Source organism: Leucopleurus acutus, assembly GCF_964270905.1.
Source record: "Leucopleurus acutus genome assembly, chromosome: 21".
Classification (NCBI taxonomy): Eukaryota; Metazoa; Chordata; class Mammalia; order Artiodactyla; family Delphinidae; genus Leucopleurus; species Leucopleurus acutus.
In genome coordinates this window covers 23665289-23690996 of record NC_139163.1, presented here as the reverse complement: position 1 = coordinate 23690996, position 25708 = coordinate 23665289, and the positions used below count along the sequence as shown (strand labels likewise).

Sequence of the window (25708 nt, the reverse complement as noted above, 5' to 3'; positions counted from 1 at the left end):
GAGCATCGCTTTGCAGTGTGTTTTGTCAGCCTGCCACACCTTCCAGCACTCTGCTTGCTCTTCCTAGGGAGCAGCCCCTCTTTGTGGTAGAGGTGGCTCCTGGAGTCCAGCCATCACATATACATTCTAGGAAACAGGATGGAGAGTGATGAAGGGCACATCCCCTTTTTAAGGAAACTTTCTGGTTCCCACATAACACTCCTTACATCATACAGACCAGAACTTAGTCTTACAGCCATTTGTAGTTGCATGAGAGGCTGATGCTATGGACTGAATATTTGTATCTTCTCAAAATTCATAGGTGATGCCTGATCCCCAGTGTGATGGTACTTGGAGTTGGGGCCTTTGGTAGGTAATTAGGTCATGAGGGTAAAGCCCTCATGAATGGAATTAGTGCCCCTTATCAGAAGAGACACTAGAGAGATGACCTCTCTCTCTTAATACCATGTGAAGAAGACGTACACAGCAAGAAGGCGTCCCTCTGCAAACCAGGATGAGGGTCCTCACCAGGAATCGAATCAACCGGCACCTTGATCTTGGGTTTCTCAATCTTCAGAACTGTGAGGAATAAATTTCTGTTGTTTAAGCCACCTAGTCTGTTATTTGTTACGGCAGCCTGGACTAAGGCAGCTGGGAAATGTAGTTTTTCAGCTCGGAGCATGGCTATCTGATTGAATACAATGAGTTTAATTATTGAGAAGGAAAGGGATCGTGGATATTGAGGTTAGGCAGTCTTTGCCTCAGATCAGTTTACATTTTGTTAGCTTTCCAGATATGTGCATTCCTGCCTATAGGGTATGAGAATAGGCATAGAAATCCCATGCCCCTTAGTTACTACCTCTTGGCCCTAGGCAACCCTAATCTTCTATCTCTGTAGATTTGTCTGTTCTAAACAATTCACGTAAATGGAGTCATACAATATATGACCATTTGTGACTATCTTCTTTCACTTAATATGTTTTCAGAGTTACAGCATGTGTCAGGACGTCATTTCTTTTTCTTTTTATTATTAATAAATAGTCCATTGAATGAATAATACCATATTTGTCTATTCATTAGTTAATGGACATTTAGGTGGTTTCCACTTTTTGGCTATTGTAATGCTGCCATGAACATGTGTAAACTTAAGTTTTCATTTCTCTTAAGTATGTATCTAGGGATGGAATTGCTGAATCACATGGTAATTCTATGTTTAACACCTTGAGGAACTGTCAGACTGTTTTCCACAGCAGTTGTACCATTTTAGATTTTCACCAACACTGTGTGAAAGTTCCAATTTCTCCACATCCTCAAAATCACTTGTAATTCTTTTTTATTTAGCCATCCTAGTAGGCGTAAAGTGGAATCTTGTTGTGGTTTTAGTTTTATGATTTTATAATACACATTCAGGTGGTTTTTTCCTCCAGATTTTCTTTTAATAGACAAGAAATGATGCCTTCAGATTTGTGATAGGAGCTTCCCTGGTGGCGCAGTGGTTGAGAGTCCGCCTGCCGATGCAGGGGACACGGGTTCGTGCCCTGGTCCGGGAAGATCCCACATGCCGTGGACCGGCTGGGCCCGTGAGCCATGGCCGCTGAGCCTGCGCGTCCAGAGCCTGTGCTCCACAATGGAAGAGGCCACAACAGTGAGAGGCCTGCATACCGGAAAAAAAAAAAAAAAATTGTGATAGAAGTTTTTTTTTAATTGTTGATTTCATTTTTTTTAACAGGCTAAGGAAATTTTAACAAAAGAATCAAATGTGCAAGAGGTCCGTTGTCCTGTTACCGTCTGTGGAGATGTGCATGGTCAATTCCATGATCTTATGGAACTCTTTAGAATCGGTGGGAAGTCACCAGATACAAACTATCTATTCATGGGTGACTATGTAGACAGAGGTTATTATTCTGTGGAGACTGTGACTCTTCTTGTGGCATTAAAGGTATGGTTAATGAAGTTTATTTTTTTTTTCAAGCTTTAATAGGCAAAAGGCAAGAGTGGCGGCATTGCATATCACATGTTCTAGTTTATAGCCCCTTAAAATAACACTTCATTTTACATCTTTTGAGAGAGAGACATGAAAAAGATACATTAAACCTCTCCTGCCTACTTCTGGTAAATTATTGTTGTAGGTAATCCATAGCTGAAGTCTTGGAATCATTTTTAGTCAACTTATCCCTCATATATAGTCAACTAATAAGTTTTTAAAAAATTCTTGTCTTGCAAAATCTGTTATTCCTGTCTTTCTATTTTTACTATCATACAATGTATATCTTCATCACTTCACACTTTAATTAGTGCAGTAGTGTGGTAGCTAATATTTCTGCCTCCAAGATCTGACCGCTCCAGATCCACCTTGCATATGCTGCCAGATTAAACCTCTCATTTAACATTCATCTTGTTACTCCACTGTTCTCAACTCTTCAGTGATTCTGTGTTACCTGCAGAATCGAGCTCACACTCCTTGGCTGGTCCTCTACTGTCTAGCCTGAATTTGCTGCTAGTAGTTGGTAGCATAAACTCTTTGCCTCAGATCAGAGTATTTCAGTGCTCTGGCTATCTCCAAATATTTACCTGATTTCCCCAAACGATTACTCTGTCTCTGATTTCTTACCCCTTCTGCCAAGACTCAGCTCAAGTCCTACTTCTTCCATGAAGCCTTCAACCACCTTAGCTTTACTCCTTCTACTCTAAATTATCGTAAAATGTATTCTCCATCCCTTATTTATGTTACATAGTGGTGTATTGCCTTGTTTCTCATACTTCCTTAAGTGAAATTAGTCCCTAACCAGCAGAATGCATGTATTATATTTGTGTGGACCTGGTACTAGATTTGAACTCTGTGCTTAGTGCTGGACACATAATGAATGCTTAGTGAATACGTGTGAAGTATGCATTTGCAGCTTTTTGGTTTGCAGAATCTGATGCTTTTTTATACTTCTTATCAGACACATTGCTAACCAAAAAGTATGCCATAAAGTATGTCTCTGTTCTGTTATGGAAAGGAAGCTATATAAATACATTTGAAATCTTGCCCACATTTGGCAGGGCCTGTTCTGGGTTTTTTTTGACATGTCTAAAATTTCTTTTTTTCCCCCAAAATTGTCAAATATTTAATTATTGATGAAAATTTTTAACAATACATGTGCATCATAAAAAGTTGGTTTTCAACATAACACTGTAAAATATACAGGCTCTAGGAAGTGAACTAAAGCATAACAAAGATATATTAAAAAAAGTTATTCATTTCCTTCCTACACCTCACCATCTTCATCTCAGCCTGGCAGGGCCTGTTTTTGTGTTCTGTTGGCAAATACATTCTTCTGTGGGAAATAAAAGGGAGGGAGAAGTTAGTCTGTAGAGAGTTTGTCTTGGGTCCAGATCTCTTCTGTGTCTGTGGAGCATTAAAAAGTCATAGTGTTCTGGAAAGACTAAGACGACTAGTGATAATTTGAGTATGAAAAAGATATTGGAGACAAAGAGTCAGATACGATTTTATTATAATAAAATAGTTACCAGTTAATAAGGATTCCAGTGAGGGGAGTATGGATACACAGTATGAAGAAGGATGGCCATAAAAAAATATTTCAAAGGTTAGTCAAGAGGACCTGGTGATGAATGAGGAAATTTTTTATTCTGAAAAAATTTACATTTAATGTACTAGCAGACTGAAGGACCATTTAAAGAAATGGGTCAGAGGTTAATGTGCTTAGCATAACACTAGTAAAAATACTTCCATGGGTTTCTTTGCCTTTTCCTTCAGGTGCGTTACCCAGAACGTATTACAATATTGAGAGGAAACCACGAAAGCCGACAAATTACCCAAGTATATGGCTTTTATGATGAATGTCTGCGAAAGTATGGGAATGCTAATGTTTGGAAATACTTTACAGATCTGTTTGACTATCTGCCACTTACAGCTTTAGTAGATGGGCAGGTATGTATGTGGGGACAGATAAAAGTAGGAAAAGATTTTCTGTTAGTAATTTAGGGTCTAGATTGACATGACATTCTTTCTGCATCTCCTCGGCCTTTTCTGCCTCTTTCCCTTATACTTAAAGTTTCAGAACAGGGAACTGGGTAAGTTTTATACACATTGAGACCAGCAAGTTCTTCCTTTCATCTTCTCTTCCCTTTCCATCTATTGATATATCTATTTATACACCATGTGTTAAGTGACAGTTTCTGATTCTGAGTAGTAGGACAGATCTACCTCCTTGGGAACTTTCACAGTCTTCTACTAACACTCATAAAATAGAAGTCATTTCTAAATGACCCAAGTGGAAGTATAGTGTAAACCAAAACTTTTAGATGTAAGTAAGGGATGAAATGCAAGGAAGTGCATTTATTTATAAATTACATTTAATTCAAAGAATGAAACAGTAAAATAAATTTGGATTAATTAAAAATAAAAGCAGAAATAGATACCAAAACTACATAGTTGATCAATATGGCCCAAAGCAGTTTTTGAAAAGTCTATTAAAGAAATATAATGGTCAAAACTCATCTAGAGGGCTTCCCTGGTGGCGCAGTGGCTGAGAGTCCGCCTGCCGATGCAGGGGACACGGGGTCGTGCCCCGGTCCGGGAAGATCCCACATGCCGCGGAGCAGCTGGGCCCGTGAGCCACGGCTGCTGAGCCTGCACGTCCGGAGCCTGTGCTCCGCAACGGGAGAGGCCACAGCAGTGAGAGGCCTGCGTACCGCGAAAAAAATAATAATAATAAAAAATAAATAAATAAATAAATCCGGTATAAACATTGAGGACAAAATAACAAAAATATTTTTGCAAACTCTTAGAAAACTGAAAAACTATTACAACCAATAACAGGAATCAGTAGGGTCTTTGCTGTAAGAGAAACTTAAAATTTTTATATGTCAGCAGTAACCAACAGAAAAGTTAATGGTGGGTCACAAGCACGGAAATCGCATTCTAGAGAAAGTGGAAATATACTATATAAAATACCTAGGATTATAAAGAAAAAAGAAGTGTATTTTAAATGTTAACAGCTCCCTCTGATCATGCATTTTTTGTTTTTTTCCATTGTGTATTATACATTTTCCACTGTGAATATTATTAAATGCTATTTTGAAAAGCTACTAGGATTGACATTGGTAACCATTATTTACTCTCCATTAACTTTTAGCATTTAATAAAACAAATTCATTTTCTTTTTAAATTCATAAACAGATATTCTGCCTCCATGGTGGCCTCTCCCCATCCATAGATACACTGGATCATATAAGAGCCCTGGATCGTTTACAAGAAGTTCCACATGAGGTAAACTTAGTTTTAATGAAAAAGAAAGCAATATAACCACATTGTGGTAACCCTAGATTAGTTAAATATGAATACTCATAACTTACGTCGCATACTTCCATTTTCTTTGCCAGGGCCCAATGTGTGATCTATTATGGTCAGATCCAGATGATCGTGGTGGGTGGGGTATTTCACCACGCGGCGCTGGCTACACATTTGGACAAGATATTTCTGAAACGTTTAACCATGCCAATGGTCTCACACTGGTTTCTCGTGCTCACCAACTTGTAATGGAGGTATGTCCTTTTCTTATAGGATGATGATCTCTGTTTCAAATAAATGTTTCTCTAATAAAGCTTCATGACTTAGAATGTCAGAAACATTCCTCCCCATTACCTAAATGAAAGGAAAAAAAACTTGGCTGATTTTAGCAAGTAGGGAAAGTACTAGTTGGCCAAAGCGAAATTATATATCACTTTTGTAATTAATTTAGACTTCAAGAAAAATTGCAAAAAAATAGTAACAAAAAATTCCTTTCTGTCCTACACTCAGATTCCTAAAATATAAATATTTTAATATTTGCTTTATCATTCTCTCTCCCTTCCTATTCCCCTTTTCCCTCACACATTACTTTTTTTTTTAGCTGTTTGAACATCAGCTGAAGGTGAGATCTTCCTTTACATCCAAATTTCCATGTGTGTTTTGTAAAAATAAGGACTTTCTCCTAAATAACCACAGTATAGTTATCAAGGTCAGGAAATTTTCATTGATATAGTACCATTATCTAAGTGCTTTATTCAGGGAATTCCCTGGCGGTCCAGTGGTTAAGACTCTATGCTTCCACTGCAGGGGGCACAAGTTTGATCCCTGGTCAGGGAACTAAGATCCCACAAGCCTCGCAGCACGGCCAAAAAAATAAAATAATAAAAAAAAATTTTAAGTCTATAAACGCTTTAGTCAAATTTTTATTATCTCACCAATGTCCTCTATAGCAAAATTTTTTTATAGCGAAATTTAATAATGTGTGTGCACCTATAATCTCATCCAGGATCATGCTGTATTCAGTCCCCTCGGATGTGGACATTCCTCAGATTTCCTTTGTTTTGCATAATCTTGACATTTTTGAAGACTACAAGCAATTTTATTTTGTAGAAATAGCCTTCATTTATGGTTTGGCTGATGTTTCCTTATGATTCGGGATGTGCGCTTTTGGCGGGCATATCACAGTATGATGATGTGTCCTTCTCGGCACATCATATCAGGTCATGGGATCTTTCCCAGTGCTGGTGCTATTAACTAACTTGGATCACTTGGTTAAGATGGTGCCTGCCACATTTCTCTACCATGATGTTACTATTCTTTAAACATTAAAGGAATATAAATAGAATATAATCCTTCCAAACCAGTAGGGAGTGGCTTCAAGATGTTAGAGAAAATTTCACTAACCCAACAGAGGCAGAAGGGGTAACAGCATGGTAATAAAGAACGTAGATTTGTACAGTAAAGATAAACCTCATTATAATCATAAGGAATGGGAATGGATAAAAATTTTTACTTACCTAAAATACTGAGAGTCTCAAATTGGATAAATAATCAAAAAATTCACCCATTATTTGGGATTTATCTAAAACATGATGATACCACAGACTAGAAATAGAAGGATGGAAAATGGTGTATTAATACATCAATTAGATAATTATCCAAAATATAGTTAATAATATGAATCAGAAAAGGCTGTAAGACAGTAGTATATTTAGAAATAAAAAGAGGTATTTTGCTGATGAAAAGTGGCCCAGTTATATAGGAGAGAATAATTCTAAATTTTTATTTACCTAGTAATAGAGTCAAAGTATGTAAAGCAAAAATTGACATAATTTATGAGGAAGAATTGAGACATCTTCCATCATTGTGGGAGAAATCTGAATACACGTCCTAGCCTCGATCTCAAGCATAGATTAAGCAGAAAAAGTTACTGAGCTCCATAGCTGAACCTCAGTGCAGGTGTACGTATTAAAGATGGACACCACATAAGGTAACACAGAAGACTGCATCTCCACAGAGAATACTCGTGTAACTTTTGAGTTTAGTTTTCTAAACTTAGCTATGTCAACATTATGATTTTATGGTGAAATACTGATTTTTTTTTTTTTTAAATGCTGCAGGGATACAATTGGTGTCACGATCGGAATGTGGTTACCATTTTCAGCGCACCGAATTACTGTTATCGTTGTGGGAACCAGGCTGCTATCATGGAATTAGATGACACTTTGAAGTATTCCTTGTAAGTAACTTTAAATTTTAATTGTATGTAATCACTTTCAGAAGGAAAATTGCAATGTGGGTTATTAAAGTTAGAGGTAGAGGAGTTTTGCTTCTGGAATAGTGGAGTGAGGAACATGGCAAACCCTCTCCCCAGTAGGAACAAACACTGGACTGGAAAATGTTATTTTAAACACTTGTTTCAAGTGTTTGGAATTTGTCCTAAATGTATACAGCAAATACAGAAACACTTATTCTGGATCTGCTAACTCTCAGTATAACACCAGAGTCTGTGGAATTTGAGTCACGAGTGTTTCCTCCTGTTTCCAGATCCCCTGTACAGAAACTACACTGCAGTCGTTCTGTCCCGGGTGGATGTGGTCAAGAAGATGGGGCTTCTCCCCTCCCCCAGTTCCCAGTCCAGGGCTGTTGTTTCTCCCCCCTGGGGGGCAGGTGCCAGCATATCTCACCTGTCCCAGTCCAGGGTTACAGAGGCTCTGCTTCCAGTGGGTGCAGTCGGTCAGGCTGAGACTCCCTTCCCCTCCCTGGCTCTTAGGGTAGAGGCTCTGTTCCAGTCATGTGTGGCAGGCAGAAAATGCTGTCTCCCCAGTTCTTGCCTCAGTGCCTACTCTAGAACAGGAGATGTCACTAAGAAGCGGGCCATCATACCTGCCTGCAACTCCGGAACAGTGGCATAGAAGTTCTGTTCAGAGAGAGATGCAGAAAAAAAAGTTCCTTACCTCTGCCTGAGGGGGCTGACCTTACTTAGAACAGAGGGTCAAGAATTGCACGCCTAAGTATTTTGTTGAAGACAGTGGGTATTATGGTGGAGACCAATGAAGAAGGCTCTCATAGCTCCCATGATACTAGTAGCAACAAGCAAAAGAGGAGAGCGAGGAGAACTTTAACAGGTAAAAGCAGGGAAAGAGATAGTGAAGAAGAGCTTTCCCGAGACCATCACAGCCAACTCTGGGCGACGAGACGGCTGTGCACGCACATAGGCTGCGTCCACACAGGAGCAGCCAGACGCATCATGGGCAAAATGTTGAGAGTCTAAAGGAAACAACCTTGAAGGCAGTAAGAGAAAAATGACTTACAGGAGGGAACCTCAATTGAATAATCAGCTGACATTTCCTCAGAAAGGCAATGAAACATACTCAAAGTGCTGAAAATAAAAAACCAAGGTCATATCCAGCACAACTTCAGAATGAACACAAAAGAAGGGCATACCCAGATAAACAAAAACTGAGGGAATTCAATGCTGGCAGACTCGCCATACAAGATATACTAGAGGGAGCACTTCAGGCTGAAAGCAAATGATACCAGAAAGTAAGTCAGCTGCACACACAAGGTAGTAATAGTAGAAGATGGTAGAATTGCACCTTCTTAACTGATTTAAAAACCAGTTGCATGACACAGTAAGGATATATTTGTAGTATAACTGAACTTAAAAGAAACAGAATATATAGAAATGCAGCCGTAGATTTGATAGTAACAGCACAGAGGAGGTGGGTGGGAACAAAGCTGTACTAAAGAAGGAAGTAACACCAGATGGTAACTTGAATTAAAGGAAGAATATGAAGAAAATACAAATGAGAAGGTTATTTAACAAAATCTATAAATATACACTCACTCTCCTTCTTGCTCAGCTTCTTCAGGGTCATGAGAGTATATAAAATAGTAATTATATATTATAGTAATTATATTAAAAAGTGTATATAATAATTTTGGGGGTTTGTAACATATACTGTGTATAACAGCAATACCAAAAACGGGGAATGGAAATGGAAAGGAGCTATATGCTGTCTAGGAGTAAATACCTCTTAAATCACTAGAATTTATAAATCTGAAGTAGAATTTCATAAGTTGTGTATTCTGAGTTCCAGAGCAACCACTAAAAAAGAAAAATAATGGTAAAGTTATTAAAGGAATTTAAATACTATGTTAGAAAATAATATTTTACTAAAAAGAAAGCAGTTAAAGCAGGAACCAATAAACAAAGAAAGGCATATTTTAAAAAAGAAAAGAAAATGGCAGGTATAAATCCAGTCATATCAATAACACTGAATGAGTCATCAACACAATGCAATCAAAGGGCAGAAATTATCAAGTTGGTGTTTTTGTTTTTAAATATCTAGCTTTATAATGTCTACAGGAAACATAATTTAGATTCAAAAACAAAAATAGGTTAAAAATAAAATGGTGAGAAAAGATACATCATGCAAATAGTAACCATAAAAAGTGCTGGACTGGATATACTAATACCAGACCAAACAGATTTCAAACCAAAAACTGTTACTAGAAATAAAGAAGAACACTTCACAATGATAAAGAGTCAGACTATTAGGAAAATATATCATAAACGTATGCACTTAACAGTGGAGCCCTAGAATATATGGAGCAGAAATGAACAGAATTGAAGGAAGAAACACATAGTTGGAGACTTTATTATGCCACCTGCAATAACAGAACTAAACAGAAGATCAGCAAGGAAATAGAAGACTTGAAAAACACTACAACTTTACCTAACATCTGCAGAACACTCCACCAGGCAATAGCAGAACACAGAGTTTTCTCAAACGCACATGGAACATTCTCCAACACTGACCATGTGCTTGGCTATAAACCCTAAGCCTTAGAACATTTAAGCCTGGAGTCATACAAAGTATGTTCTCCAGACACTGTGGGATGAAATCAGAAATCAATAACAAAAGAAAAACTGGAAAATATACAAATAGGTACAAACTAAGACACTCCTAAATAACCTTTGTGGGGTGGGGGTGGGGGGGTGAAAGAAGAAATCACCAGGGAAATGAGAAGATACTTTGAGATGAGTGAAAATGAAAACACAGTGTACCAAAACCTGTGGGATATAGTGAAAGCAGTGTTTGCAGGGAAATTTATAGCTGTAAATGCCTGTATTAAAAGTCAGATAGAATTAGAAGTTGACAATATATAACCCAGAAGAGGGCTCTCACCAGAACTCACCCATGCTGGCACCCTGATCTCCAACTTCCAGCCTCCATAACCTGACTGTACACCTTTAGGACCTAGAAAAAGAAGAGCAAACTAAACTCAGTGCAAGCATATGGAAGGAAATAAAATTAGCAGTGGAAATAAAATGAAATAGTACAAAAACCATAGAGAAAACCAACGGAACCAAAAGTTGTTTCTTTTTGACAAAATTGAAAAGCCTTAACTAGACTGGCCAAGAAAAAAAAAAGAGTGAAGACTCACATTACCAAAATCCCCACAAGCCTTACTGAAAGAAGAAGAATTGTAAGGGAATACAATAACTATATGGCAACAAATTAGGTAACTTGGATAAACTGGACAAATTCATAGAAAGACAAAAAGAAAAACTACCAAAACTGACTCAGAAAATCTGAATAAACCTATAACAAATGAAGAAATTAAATTAATAATTTTAAGACTTCCTACAAAGAAAAGCCCAGGCCCAGTTGGCTTCACTGGTGAATTGACCAAATGTTTCAAAAGGAATTAACACCAGTCCTTCACAAAGACCTACAAAAAACAGAAGAGGAGGGATTACTTCCCAACCAATTCTTTAAAGATTGTATTACCCTAATACCAAAATCAAAGACATTTTAAGAAAAACTACAGACCAATACTCTTTATGTGTATAGACACAAAAATCTGCAACAGAATATTAACTAAATCCATAAGTATATAAAAAGAATTATACACGGACCAAGTGGGATTTAGCCTAGGAATGCGAAGTTGGTTCAAAATATGAAAATCAGTTCTTGTAATAAACCATATTAATAAAGGACAAAAACCACATGATCTCATTAAGGCCAGAAAAAGTATTTGTCAAAATCCAGCACCGTTTCACAATAAAAGTATAGTTGACCCTTGAACAACATGGGTTTGAACTGTGTGAGTCCACTTGTATGTGGATTTTTTTTTTTAGTACTCTATATAAACACTACAGCACTACAGGGGCTTTGGAACCACAGGTAGGGAGGAACCGCGTATACAGAGGGCTTGGCTTTAAGTTATACTCGGATTTTTAACTGCAGAGGGTTGGGACCCCAACCCCGTGTGGTTGAAGGGTCAGCTGTACTCAACTAGTCAAAGAAGGGAACTTTCTCATCCGGGTAAATGTCATCTACAGAAACCCCACAGCTAATTACATCATGCTTAATAGTGAAAGACTGAATGCTTTTCCTCTAAAATCTAAAACAAGGCATGTCTGCTCTCTTTACTTCTATTCAACTGATAGTGATACTACAAACTGTTTATGCCAGACATGAACCAGACATCCTGTCTGCCTAAATCTTCACCGTAGCTCTGTGAGATAGTTTTATGAAAGAGAACACCTGCAGTGACCTACCCAGGGTCACTCCAGTCATAAAGAACACAGAAAAGGTGGGAGACAAGGACTGCTCTTTCTACCTCGGTGTCTTGTTCTTTATTGATTGGTTTGCCTGCAGCGTCAAATCCTTTAACCATTTGCTTTCTTTTTTGCCATTTATAGCCTTCAGTTTGACCCAGCACCTCGTCGTGGAGAGCCTCACGTGACCCGGCGCACCCCAGACTACTTTCTGTAAATTCCTCCAGGGAAAACCTGCCTTTGTATGTGGAAGTATACCTGGCTTTTTAAAATATATATATTTAGAAACAAAAGAAAAAAAAGCAACAGTAATCTGTGTGTTTCTGTAACAAATTGGGATCTGTCTTGGCATTAAACCGTATCATGGACCAAACTGTGCCATACTAATGAGCATTTAGCACAACTTGAGACTGAGATTAGTTCAACGCTATGTTCTAGATCGGTCGGTCTTAACAGTTTGCCTGCTGTGTTTGTAGTAACCGCTTTCCTTGGGGCTGTTCAAGCAAAAGAGGTAACTAACTCCATCTCCGTTTGCACTTACTTGGAGATTTTAGTTAGAGTGTTTAACTGGCATGGATTAATAGGGCTGGATTTTTATTTTTAAGAAAAATTCACAAGCTAACTTCCACTTAATTCATTACCGTGTATTTTATTGAAATGTATAATTAACTGAAAAAAAGATTCTTGGGAGTACGTTGTCATAACATTTAAAGAGATTTCCCTTCCTTTAAACTAAATTACTATTTTATGTTGATCTGCATATTTCTGTATATTTGTCATGACAGTGCTTGCATTCTGTTTGGTGTACTGAGCAAATAAACTTTCCATTTTAAACAAAAACATGTTGATTTACTGTGGTACACTTTAAATGAAAGTTTTACTCTTTTGTAACTTCGTATGAGATCTCTTGACCTGTAATAAACAGTTGTGTTGAGGTACTTTAAATGTAGTGTTCTTTGTTTAGGACTTATTTTCAGAAGAAAAAAATTTTTAAGAATACCTGATGACTCTTAGGCCACGGAAGACATTCTTATTTCTAAACATCATTTCATTAGGTAATTTGTATTATTCACATTTTAAACTATGGATGATATGCTAAAAACTGTAGGATATCATATGGCTGGGTAGAATCTTTTAAAAACCAAAATGTTATTTTATCTGTACCTTTTGATGTAGAAATGAGAATAAATCAACCTCCACATAAAGTTTAGTACAAGTCGTAGTGCTGTTTAAATGTACAGCATGAATTCCGGATGGCAGAAGGGAACATGCTGAGTCTGTAGGGGGGAGATGATGGAAGATACAGAGGAAAACTAAACTCTTTTGTCTTTATATAAGAAAACAAGATGGTAAAAATAGGTATAAACCTCTCAAAATTATAATCAACGTAAATGAACTGTATTCTCTAGTTAGAAGACAAAGGGTAAGAGTTGGTTTTTTAGAAAATCCAGCTATATACCTGATTACAAGACACACACCAGATGCAAAGTGACTTGGATAGGTTGAAATTAGAAGATGGGATAGACCAAGAAAAGATACTAAAAGGAAAACTGGAGTAGCTATATAAATATTAAAATAGACTGAGACAAAATTTAAGAGCCTAGAACCAATACAAATAGTTATCTCATAATTCTAAACCTGAATGCATATACCAAAATAGCCTCAAATGTGTTAAAAACAAAAAGCCTTACAAATGCAGAGAAAGCTTGACAAGTTTTCATTACAGTGGCAGATTTCAACTCTCTTCTCTGTTATTATAAAGTAAAATACAAAAACTGGAAGATTTGAACAACACATTTGAATAAGATTGATATAATATACATATACATCTCTGTATCCTAACAGAATACACATTCTTGTCAAGTTTATATGGAACGTTTATAACAATTGGCAATTATTAGGCCATAAAGCAAGTCTCAAAAACTTTCAAAAAATTGACATTGTCTATGGTGCAATTAATTTAGAGGTTAATAGCAAAAATATTATTTATAGAAATACCTATATATTTTGAAACTTCAAAAATAAGGGTCAAAGAGGAAGTAAAGGAAATTTAAACTTCCATAAAACAGAATTTAGAAAAACTGGTTATGAAAATACATATAAAATTATGTGGATAAAATAGAATAGCCAAAACAATTTTGAAAAACAAGAACAAAGAGCACGTTCACTTCCCTATGTCAAAATTTAAGTTTTATAAAAGTACAGTTTTCAAGACAGTGTAGTATAGGACTTCTCTGGTGGCACAGTGGTTAAGAATCCACCTGCCAATGGAGGGGACACAGGTTCGATCCCTGGTCCGGGAAGATCCCACGTGCCATGGAGTAACTAAGCCCATGCGCTACAAGTGCTGAGCCTGCGCTCTAGAGCCCACAAGCCACAACTGCTGAAGCCCACACACCTAGAGCCTGTGCTCCTCAACAAGAGAAGCCACCGCAATGAGAAGCCCACGCATTGCAACGAAGAGTAGCCCCCGCTCACCACAACTAGAGAAAGCTTGCACGCAGCAACAAAGACCCAACACAGCCAAAATGTAAGGATGGACATAGAGATCAATGAACAGAATTGCAAGTCCAGAAATAAATCCTTACATTTATAGTCAAATAATTTTCAGCAAAAATAGCTAGGCAATTCATTAAGGGAAGGATTGTTCAACAAATGGTGTTAGGAAAATTGTTATATGCAAATGCAAAAGGATGAACTTAAGATGCTTACCTCCCGTCATACAAAAAAATTCACTAAAAATGGATCAAACTTTAACAAGAAAATACAGAACCTCTTTGACAACGTGGGTTAAGCAGAGATTTCTTAAATAACACCAAAAGAATGGTACACAAAAATTTTAAGTTGATAAACTGGACCGTGAGAGAATTCAAAACTTTTGTGCTTCAAAGGACAGAATTAAATGAAAAGACATACACTGAAAGAAAATATTTGCATCACACATCTGATAAAAGACTTGTATCCAGATTTTAAAAGAATTCTTACCACTCAATAAGACAATCAGAACATGGGCAGAAGATGTGAAAAGACATTTCAGCAAAGATATGCAAATAGTTAATAAATACATGAAAAGATCAACATCATTAGTCATTAGGGAAATGTAAACTAAAAACAATTGAGATATCACTTCACACCCATTAGAAAGGGTATAATAAATAAGCCTTTCTTATTTATGAACAAATAACAAATATTGGTGAGAATGTGGAAAAGTTGGAGCCCTCCCACATTGCTATTGATAAATGTAAAATGGTGCAGCCGCTTTGGGAAACTTGACAGCTTCTTAAATGTAAAGTAACTATGACCCAGCAATTCCACTCATTCATAGCTACCCACGTATATGGTTAAAATATATGTTCAGGGCTTCCCTGGTGGCGCAGTGGTTGAGTCCACCTGCCGATGCAGGGGACACGGGTTCGTGCCCCGGTCCAGGAAGATCCCACATGCCGCGGAGCAGCTGGGCCCGTGAGCCATGGCCGCTGAGCCTGCGCGTCCGGAGCCTGTGCTCCACAACGCGAGAGGCCACAACGGTGAGAGGCCCACATACCGCAAAAAAAAGAAAAAAAAAAGTTCCTACAAAGGCATACATGCAAATGTTCACAGCAACATTAATTATAATAGCTGAAAGCTGGAAACATTCTAAATTTCCATCAACTGTTCAGTGGATAGACAAAAATGTTATACAATAGTAAACCAGCATTAATAAAAAGTAGTGAACTGAAACATAATACAACATGGATGAACTTCATAACATGCTAATGAAAGAAGCCAGACATGACAAACTACACATATTCCATTTCTATGAGATGCCCAGAAAAGGCAAATTTATGGAGAAAGAAGGAGATTAGCCCTGGGACTTCTCTGGTGGTCCAGTGGTTTAGACTCCACGCTCCCAATGTAGGGGGCCCAGGTCGATCCCTGATCAAGGAACTAGATCCCCAATGCCACAACTAAAAGATCCTGCATGAGGCAACTAAAGAGCAGCTAGCTGAATGAATGAATGAATGAATGAATGTCGTTGCCTGGCCAGTGGGAATGGGAATTAACTGTAAATGGGCATGAGGGTTCTTGTTAGAATGATGAAAATGTTCTAAAACTGGTTTATGGTCATGATTGCGCCTTTTGGTAAATTTACCAAAAATCTTTACCCTTGAAATGGGAATATTTCATATGTAAAATATACCTCGATGAAGCTGTTTACAGAAACAAAACTTGGGCAGTGCAACCAAACCAGGCTTTACAGGGAAATTTATAACTAAATGCTTGTATTGTAACAGGAAAAGCTGGAAATTGAGCTAAGTGTTTACTATTCCATAAAAGTTAAAAGGTTAAGAGCAAATATCGAAAGAAAAGATTCAAAAGAAAATATCAACAGAACCAAAGTTGGTACTTGAAAAGATTAATAAAATGAAGGAAAACATTCAGGGGCACAAACAAAAGCACGAATTTGCAGAATAAAAGAGAAGTGATTAAAAGTCTAGAGGGTACTATGAATAATATTTGCCAATAAATTTGAAAACTGAGCAAAAAAGAAGTACTGAGCAAATTACTAGGGTATTTTGACCTTATCAAACTGACTCAAGAATAAATGGAGGGGGGCTTCCCTGGTGGTGCAGTGGTTGAGAACCCGCCTGCCAATGCAGGGGACACGGGTTCGAGCCCTGGCCTGGGAGGATCCCACATGCCGTGGAGCAGCTGAGCCCGTGTGCCACGGCTGCTGGGCCTGCGCTCTGGAGCCCGCGAGCCACAACTACTGAGCCCACGTGCCACAACTCCTGAAGCCCACGTGCCTGGAGCCCGTGCTCCACAACAAGAGAGGCCACCGCAGTGAGAAGCCCGCGCACCACAACAAAGAGTAGCCCCGGCTCGCCGCAACTGGAGAAGGCCTGCACGCAGCAATGAAGACCCAACGCAACCAAAAATAAATAAATAAATAATAAATACACTTAAAAAAATTTAAAAAATAAATAAATGGAGGGCTTCCCTGGTGGCGCAGTGGTTAAGAATCTGCCTGCCAATGCAGGGGACACGGGTTCGAGCCCTGGTCTTGGAAGGTTCCACATGCCACGGAGCAACTAAGCCCGTGAGCCACAACTACTGAGCCTGCGCATCTGGAGCCTGTGCTCCGCAACGGGAGAGGCCGCAACAGTGAGAGAGGCCCACGCACCACGATGAGGAGTGGCCCCCGCTCGCCGCAACTGGAGAAGGCCCTCGCACAGAAACGGAGACCCAACACAGCCAAATAAATAAATAAATAAATAAATAAATTTTAAAAAAAGAGATAGAAACCTAAACACTACTTTAAAAAAAACACTACATAGAGGACAGACCTGTGGTTGCCAAGGGGGAGGAGGGGAGGGGAGGGATGGATTGCGAGTTTGGGACTAGCAGATGCAAACTATTATATATAGAATGGATAAACAACAACGTCCTATTGTATATTCAACATCCTGTAATAAACGATAATGGAAAAGGAAAAAAAATGGAGTCTAACTACTGTTACTATTAAAGAAATTGAATCACTCATTTAAATCTTACAAAGACTACACTAGGTACCAATGGTCATACTAGTGTTATTCACCATAGCCGAAAGGTGGAAAAAACCCAGATGTCCATCAACCGGCAAGTAGATAAAATATGGTATATACGTACAATGGAATATTATTCAACCATAAAAAGGATAGATTCTGATATATGCTACAACATGGATGACCCTCAAAGACATGCTAAGTGCAACAAACCAGGCACAAAAAGACAAATATTGTTTAATTCCACTTATATGAGGTGCCTAGAATAGGCAAATTCACAGATACAGAAGGTAGAATAGAGATTACCAGGGGCTGGGGAAGGAGGGAAGGGGGAGTTACTATTTAATGTGTAGTATGTTTGCGATGATGAAAAAGTTCTGGAAATTGTTGGTGGTGACGGTTGCACACCATTGTGAATGTACTTAATGCCACTGAATTATATCCTTTAAAATGGCTAAAATGGTAAATTCTGTATATTTTACCACAATAAATTTTTTTTCTTTTTAGAATCAGCTTGTTATAGTCACACGCATAGGAGAAGAAAAAAACAAAAACCTGCTGGGCTTTTGACCAGGACTGTAGTATCTGTCACTTTGGGGAGAAGAGATGTTTTCACATGGAGTCTTCCACTCCATGGAGATTGCATATACCTCCTTTAAGTCTTCCTTAATTTCTCTCAACGTCGTATTATACTATTTGGGGTATTATATTTGGTGTATAAATCTTGCCATCTAGGGCTTCCCTGGTGGCGCAGTGGTTGAGAGTCCGCCTGCCGATGCAGGGGACACGGGTTCGTGCCACGGTCTGGGAGGATCCCACATGCCACAGAGCGGCTGGGCCCGTGAGCCATGGCCGCTGAGCCTGCGCGTCTGGAGCCTGTGCTCCGCAACGGGAGAGGCCACAACAGTGAGAGGCCTGTGTACTGCAAAAAAACAAACAAACAAAAAATCTTGCCATCTAACCGTATTTCATTTAATTAATTAATTTATTTATTTTTGCGGGTTTTTTGTCTCTGGGGTCCTACCAACCTCAACACTTGGAATCCTACACATGTTGGAACCAGGAGAAACCTTAAAAATCATGTAGCTATTGCCTTCCTCCCACCTTTTCCAGAAGGGTTGATTGTGGTCCAGTTTTCATGTATTTGCCAACAATTTCAATCTTACGTCTCCAGCCACAATTTCTCCTCTGAACTCCAGACCTAGTTAGCTGCTTCTGCAGCCCCTCATCCTGGATGCCCCATGGTACCTGAATCTGAACATGTCCAGAACTGGGCTCAGCACCTCCCCGACCTGGTCCTCCTCCAGGCTCCCCTGACCTGCGTGAAGAACATCACCACCACCCCCTGCTGCCAGGGCCACAATTTTGGGAGGCCCCTTGCCGCCTCCTATGGCATCCCACCACCAAGCAAACATCAAGGTTACTGGTTTCTTCTGCCTAAATCACAAAATCTCTCCAAGTCCCCTCTGCCTCCTCAAGTTTAAATGTCCCATGGCTCTCAATGGACCCCTGCAAAAGAATCCTCATTAAATCCCCCAAATCTGTTCTTTCCTTGTTCCAATCCATGTTCCCTGAAGCCAGAATGCCTTTAAAAAATGCTGCTTTCTCATTTAACTCCTTTGTTGATAGGCTTCCAACAGCTCTACTTTAAAAAAAATTAGTATTATTATTATTATAGTTAACTTATTGAAAATTTATTACATCCTAGGACCTGTTCTAAGGACTTTATACATAGTAACTCAGTTAATCCTCACAACTCTAAATATCCCCATTATACAGATGAGGAAACTGAGGCTTAGAGAAGCACCTCTACGGCTTTTGCATCAGCTCTTTCCCCATTCTTGACTCTTTGATCTGGATGACTGCTATTCAAACTTCAGATGGATACCCTGGGGAGCATTCTAGGACCTCCCTCACGAGGTCAGGCCCTCCTATGACACACATCCCAGTTTGTAATTATATACTGTTTTGGTGGTGGAGGATCACTGGATTGATGTCTGCCACCCCAATCGGCTTTAAATTCTATGTTTTACTCTTCGCTGTGTCCACAGTGTTCGACATGTAACAAACTCTTGCTCAGTATTTGTGAAATGGATGGATGAAAAGGGTTTTCAATCAGAGGGGGAATGTGGTCAGATGTGCTTTAGAAGGATTTCTCTAATGTGAAAGTTTGGAGGTGGTGAGACCCAGTCACTGCCAGCCACTGGATCCAGGAGTGAAGAGGGTTGTCTGGAGGAGGGGAATGGCCACGGGGATGGAGAGCAGACAGTGAACCTGGGGAGGGTTTAGGAGGAAGATAGGGCAGGCCCTGATAATTAAATGGATGGAGGAGAGGACAAGGGAGGGGTCAAGAGTGACTCCCACGTTTCTGGCTTAGACACCTGGTACCTTGACTCCAGGTGGGGAGCACCTGGGAGGAACGAGGCAGGCGGGGTTGGCAGAGCAGGTGGTCCCTAGACCAAGTCAACAGAAACATGGAAAAGTTCTCAAAATCTTTGTGCCCAAACTCCTCTGTGCCCAAACTCTATCTAGCTCGGTCCTGTGTACTTGTCCAGTCTCACCCCAGACTCAGGGCACGTAGCCCACAGCTCCTCTCCCAAGCTCCATTCTTTCTCCTCGCAGGAGGCCTTTGAGACTCAGCTTCAAGAACATCTCCTCTGGGATCCCTCCCCAGTGCCTCCACCCCTTCCTGAGATTAACATGTTCTCTGCTGTTTCCGGGATTCACTGTATCAGAAATGTTTCTCTGCCTATCTCTCCTATTTGATTTTAAAATGCTGTTGTAAAACATGATACCATTCTATTTTAATTTCTAATTGTTTACTGATAATAAATAAAAATAAAAGTGATTTTTAAAGTATCGTCCTTGTATCCAGTAGCCATATTAAAGACACTTGATTCTTTTTTTTTTTTTTTTTTTTTTGCGGTACGCGGGCCTCTCACTGTTGTGGCCTCTCCTGTTGCCGAGCACAGGCTCCGGACGCGCAGGCTCAGCGGCCACATGGCTCACGGGCCCAGCCGCTCCGCGGCGTGTTTCCCAGACCGGGGCACGAACCCGTGTACCCTGCATCGGCAGGCAGATTCTCAACTACTGCGCCACCAGGGAAGCCCAAGACACTTAATTATACTTAGAAATTACTTCGGATTTTTTTAAATTACAAAATCATGTTGTCTGTGAATACAAAGCTCTTTACTTCCTTCCTAATCTTTGTGACTTTTCTTACATGTTTCATCATTGTATTAGCAAAGACAACCAATATTTCATATTAGCTGTAGGTTTTTTTTGGGAGGTGTTTATCCATTACCACTGTTTTTTTAGGGCTACATACAACAGTTGGGTGCTATTCTTTAAATCCAATTTAGGGACTTCCCTCGTGGTCCAGTGGGTAAGACTCCACGCTCCCAATGCAGGGGGCCTGGGTTCAATCCCTGGTCAGGGAACTAGATTCCACATGCATGCCGCAACTAAGAGTTCACATGCCTCAACTAAAGATCCCGCATGCCACAACTAAGACCCGGGGCAGCCAAAATAAATAAATATTTTAAAAAATAAATCCAATTTAACACTCTGTCTTTAACTGGGGGTATTTAGACTATTTACAATTAATGTGATTATCAATACAGTTAAGTCTATCATCTTGCTCTTTGTTTTCTATTTGTCCCATACATTTTTTTCTTAATTCTTCTGGATTAATTAAATATTTTGTATTCCATTTATCTTCTTAGTGGCTTATTAGCTTACTGTTTTGTTACTCTAAGTGGTAGCTTTAGGATCTGTGGTATACCTTTAACTTAACACAGTCTATCTTCAATAATATATCATGCCACATACCGTATAAGAACCTTATAATATTTCTGTTTATCCCTGCCCAAACTTTGTGCTATTGTCATACATGTTGCTTTTGCACATATTAAAAATCACAGGGACTTCCCTGGCGGTCCAGTGGTTAAGACTCCACGCTTCCAATGCAGGGGGCACAGGTTTGATCCCTGGTCGGGGAACTAAGACCCCACATGTGGTGCAGTGCTGTGTGGTGCTGGGGGGGGGAATGGGGGGAAGAGAGACCAAAAAAATTTTTTTTAATGAGAAATAAAAATCACATAGAATGTTACTGCTTTTGTTTAAACAGTAGATTATTATTTAAAGGGATATAAATAATAAAAATATTTAAGAATTTTATGTATTTAGTCATTTAAATATAGACCATTTCCAGCGCTCCTCATGCCTTTGTTTAGATTCATATTTCGCTCTGGTATAATTATTCTTCTGCCTTAAAGATTTACTTGTAGTGCAAGTCTGCTGGTGATGAATTCCTTCAGCTTTTGTGTGTCTTAAAAAATATTTCTCCTGCTGATAGCCTTTTTGGATGTCCAGTTCTGCACCTGGCAACTGAAATCCGATTTTTCTTTTTTTTTTCTGCCGAAATGATTTTATTTTTTTGGCCATGCCACATGGCTTGTGGGCTCTTAGTTCCACATCCAGGGATTGAACCCGGGCCCACGGCAGTGAGAGCACCGAGTTCTAACCACTGGACCGCCAGGGCATTCCCTCATGATTCATTTTTTGAAAGATATTTTCACTAGGTATAGAATTCAGTGTCACTCACAGTCTCAGAGCCTCAGGCCTATGGAGGCCTCAGATTCCCCTAACGGCGGGCTGACTGCTGTTACCTTGTGCTCAGGGCAGGGGCTGGGTGTTAGGCTTCCTGTGTCCCTGTGTCCCCCTCAGCTTTCCATGGTCCCCACATACCTGTATCAGAGAGAGGGTCCTCCTCCACGCTCTGACCCCTCCCCCGGTTGTAGACAGCTGTTGCTTGTGGCTGGGTGCTAAACTCGTGGTAAGAGCAGGTGACACGCTGTTTGTTCCAATTCGGCCTCAAATCTCAGGCAGGCCCTTTGTACTTTGGCTTCAGGGGTGAGGTTTTCTTGGCATTCCTGTTCCTCCTACGTGTGGCCTCCAAACTCGGGCTGGTAACTGTGGTGGGTCTGGGGTGCTTGTTCTTTGCGCCACCCGTAGCAGGACAGCCATCGTCTGGTATCTGTATCTGCCCCTCCCCCAGCAGCAGAGACTTTCTGCTTCTACCCTTCCCCCAGCAGCAACAAGTCTTCGCCTGCGTCCTGGAAGAGGAAGGTGGGTTTTGCTTTTACTGTTTCTCTAGAAACAGTAAATCTTTGCCAGTGTCCTGTGGCCACAGTACCTGGTGTACCACCCCCAGCACCTTAAGACTTCAGCTCTGCGGGGGAGAAGGATCCCGGGAAGCTAGTGGGGCTTTGAGCTTGTTCCTGCACAGGCACCAATCACCTCCTCGTTTGCACGGAGGTCGGCAGTGCTCTCTCTCCTGGCGGACACCTGGTGAAGGCGGAGGGAGGGCGAACAGCTTTCAGGTGAGTGGGAACCGCCTCTGCGTCTGAGCACTGGCTTCAAGGCACATGACCTGTGCACTCACAAACAGCCCACGCTTAGAAGGTCCTTGCGTCTGGTTTCACGCTCTGCTGTCACCATCCTGAAGTCTTCATTTTTGAGCAAGGGTTCTCGTATTTTCATTTCGCGCTGAGACCCACAAATTAAGTAGCCAGTCCCGTTCCAAAGTGATGCAATAGCCCACGCTTAGCTTTTACAAATGTTAAAATCTTAGCTAAATTTTTCTTACCTGCTTATATAGCAGCTACCTTTTCTCCCATTGATGTGAGACAGTAGAGAGTCTGTGTGCCCCGTCTCTCCTCTCAGTGGATTTTCCCTCTTCGGAATTCAGTTTGTGTCTACCTCGCAGCCTCAGTCACCTGAGGGCTCAAAAATGTTACGCTTTTGTCTGTCATCCAGCCGTTTCTTGTCAGGGTGGGAGAAACATTTTTTGCAGCTTTCTAAGTGGATTACTTCAGATCCTAAGTGGAAGTCCAGAACTGCTGTATGGTTTAGAACTTGCTGTTTTCAGGATCTCAATTTCAGCTAGCGGAACAATGAACTCATTAAGGCTAGTCTCTTCCCCTACACCCCACTCCCCGCCCCTTTAAAGAGGAATGTCACATTTCTTTAAAAATTTCCTTCAAAAAAAGATGGCTTTATGCTTTTTATTTTCTTTTTTCCCCACAACAAAATACGCCTTAGTGTCACTGTCAATAGTAGAATAGCCTGAAAGGACATTTACAGGTTGTTTCAATAACAGGCATCCATTGTATCATTAAACCCAATTACTCAATTGATCTCCCACATCGGTCCATGACAGTGAGGGAGAAAGTACGACGTGAGGCAGGAACAGAGAGGAAGAGTAATAAAAGTAGGGGAAATTCTCTAAATAAGGATATGTGGCTTGTGTGCTAGAGATAAACAGGTTATAGAATGTACTCCTCACCATGCTGACAGCACACTGTTTTTAAATACCCGTGCCAACTACAAATAGGCACTTGTCATCTACCTCTACAAGGATTAAGCCATGAGCTGCTGCAGCGGCTGACTTTCAACACCACCTGAAAGGAGTTCAGGGTGGAGAGCAGGAATGAGGCCCTCTGCGCTCTGGGAAAAACTGGCGGAACAGGTCTTCAGAGAGTTCGCCATTTTCAGGAGACGATTTTAGGAGCCCAATTCTTGCATCTCCTCGTATGTAGAAAAGCACTGAAATCCCTGATGGTGACGTCTGCTCCTCGTGACAATCTTCTGCCAAAACGCGTGCTTCACTGCACGCACCCCGTCACTAAAGTCACGGAGAACACCGACCTCCCCCCGCCTCTCTGCCATTACAGTTTCTCAGAGCTCCCTGAAATGCCGCCTCTCCCTCCTGGGCGACAGTTCTCATTTTGCCCCAAATAAAACTTAACTCACAACTCTCAAACGTTGTGCTTTTTTTTTTTCAGTCGACACTCGGAATATTCTTTAGTATACTTAAGATGTAGGTCTTCTAAATTTTTCAGTATTACTCCTTCACTGAAGGATATTATTAAAAACAATAATAAACAGGCTAAGCTGAAACAGGATTCAAGTTACTTTTCCCTGGGGCTATTCTTTTAAAAAATCTAAAGCTATTTTACTCATATATCACTTGACGAATTACAAGTCTGTCCCCTTTTTTATCTTAAGCTATTGATATCTTTAAACATCTTATCGTGGAAAACTATACAAAAGTAGAAATAAGAGTATAAGGTACCTCAATGTACCTTTTACTTAGCTTTAATATTTATTCATCTATATCCCCACATACTGTCCTCTCTCTCACCCAACCACAACACCATCATCCCACCTAGAAAAAATAATTCCTTAATCATGTTTCTAATTTTTCCAACTCATTGCACGAGGACTACAGTATAAAAGAATAGTATTATTAACCAAGAATCTAAAGATTTAAGGCATCTGTAATTTCCCTAAATTCAGAGCAAGAATTAGCTTTTGTCATCAGGGAAACAATTAACCATCTATTTTTAGCCCTTTACCTGTACACATGACTGATAGTGTTTTTTCTTTGTGTTAAAGAAAAACGTATTGCCAGGCAAAGAAATGGCCCTAATGTTTTTGTGTTAGAAATTGGGGAGTGGGGGGCTGGAGGAACCTTTATTCCACAAATTTTGGGACCTATTTGTTAATGACTGAAATTTTAGCTTTTTAAAAGATAACACAGATCTTTTCAAAATGGCAATAATTCTTTTCTGTAGTCAATACCCTTGGAAATGGATGTGGATGGACAACTGAAAATAGAGCCTGTGATCAGAACAGGTAAATATGGAAATGTTTGGATTTTTTTTCTTTTGCATTTCTATTTGCATTTGAGTCTATTTCAAAGAAGTCTTTGAAAGGAACCCTGATGAAGAGATATCAACACCTAGAGGAACCAAAGAATCTATCCAGAAAAGTAAAAGTCATTCCTAAGGACGTCTTTATGTTGTTGGGGGAAATGCCCTGAATATTTCTTGTACTAGTTATTTATTGCCACATAACAAATTTCCCCCAAACACTATAGCTTTACACAATGTGTATTACCTCTCCCACCGTTTCTGAGGGTCCGGAATCCAGGAGCAGCTTAGGTCTCTCATTCGGCTGCAGTCAAGGTGTCAGCCAGGCCTGCAGTCTCTGGATATGATTGGGGCTGGAGGATTCTCTCCAAGCTCACTTGCAGAGCTGTTGGCAGGCGGCTTCCATTGCTTGACAAGGGGTCCTCTCCATCGGGCTGCGAACAGCACGATTCCGTCAGAGTAACTGATGAGACAGAGACAGAGAGAACCAAGAGAGAAGCAGCTGTCCTTTGTAATCTCACCTAAGAAAGGACATATCATTATTTCCGATTAATTCTGTTGCTCCTGTGATCAACCCTGGTACATCGCAGGAGGGAACAGCAGGAAGAACAGCGTA

At 40.0% G+C, this 25708-nt stretch overlaps 1 protein-coding gene across 1 annotated transcript in view; it reads left to right on the top strand.

Moving 5' to 3' along the window:
• The window catches only part of PPP2CB (protein phosphatase 2 catalytic subunit beta), a gene marked incomplete at its 5' end in the record, with an annotated part of 30651 nt that extends 17964 nt beyond the window's left edge, over nt 1-12687 (top strand). The window contains 6 exons of the mRNA XM_082863851.1: nt 1709-1918; nt 3740-3913; nt 5165-5254; nt 5368-5529; nt 7396-7514; nt 11994-12687. Coding sequence (XP_082719977.1) covers nt 1709-1918; nt 3740-3913; nt 5165-5254; nt 5368-5529; nt 7396-7514; nt 11994-12066 — 828 coding nt within the window. The 3' untranslated portion in view covers nt 12067-12687. The remainder of the gene's footprint in view (nt 1-1708; nt 1919-3739; nt 3914-5164; nt 5255-5367; nt 5530-7395; nt 7515-11993) is intronic.
• Nucleotides 12688-25708: the final 13021 nt, after the last annotated feature.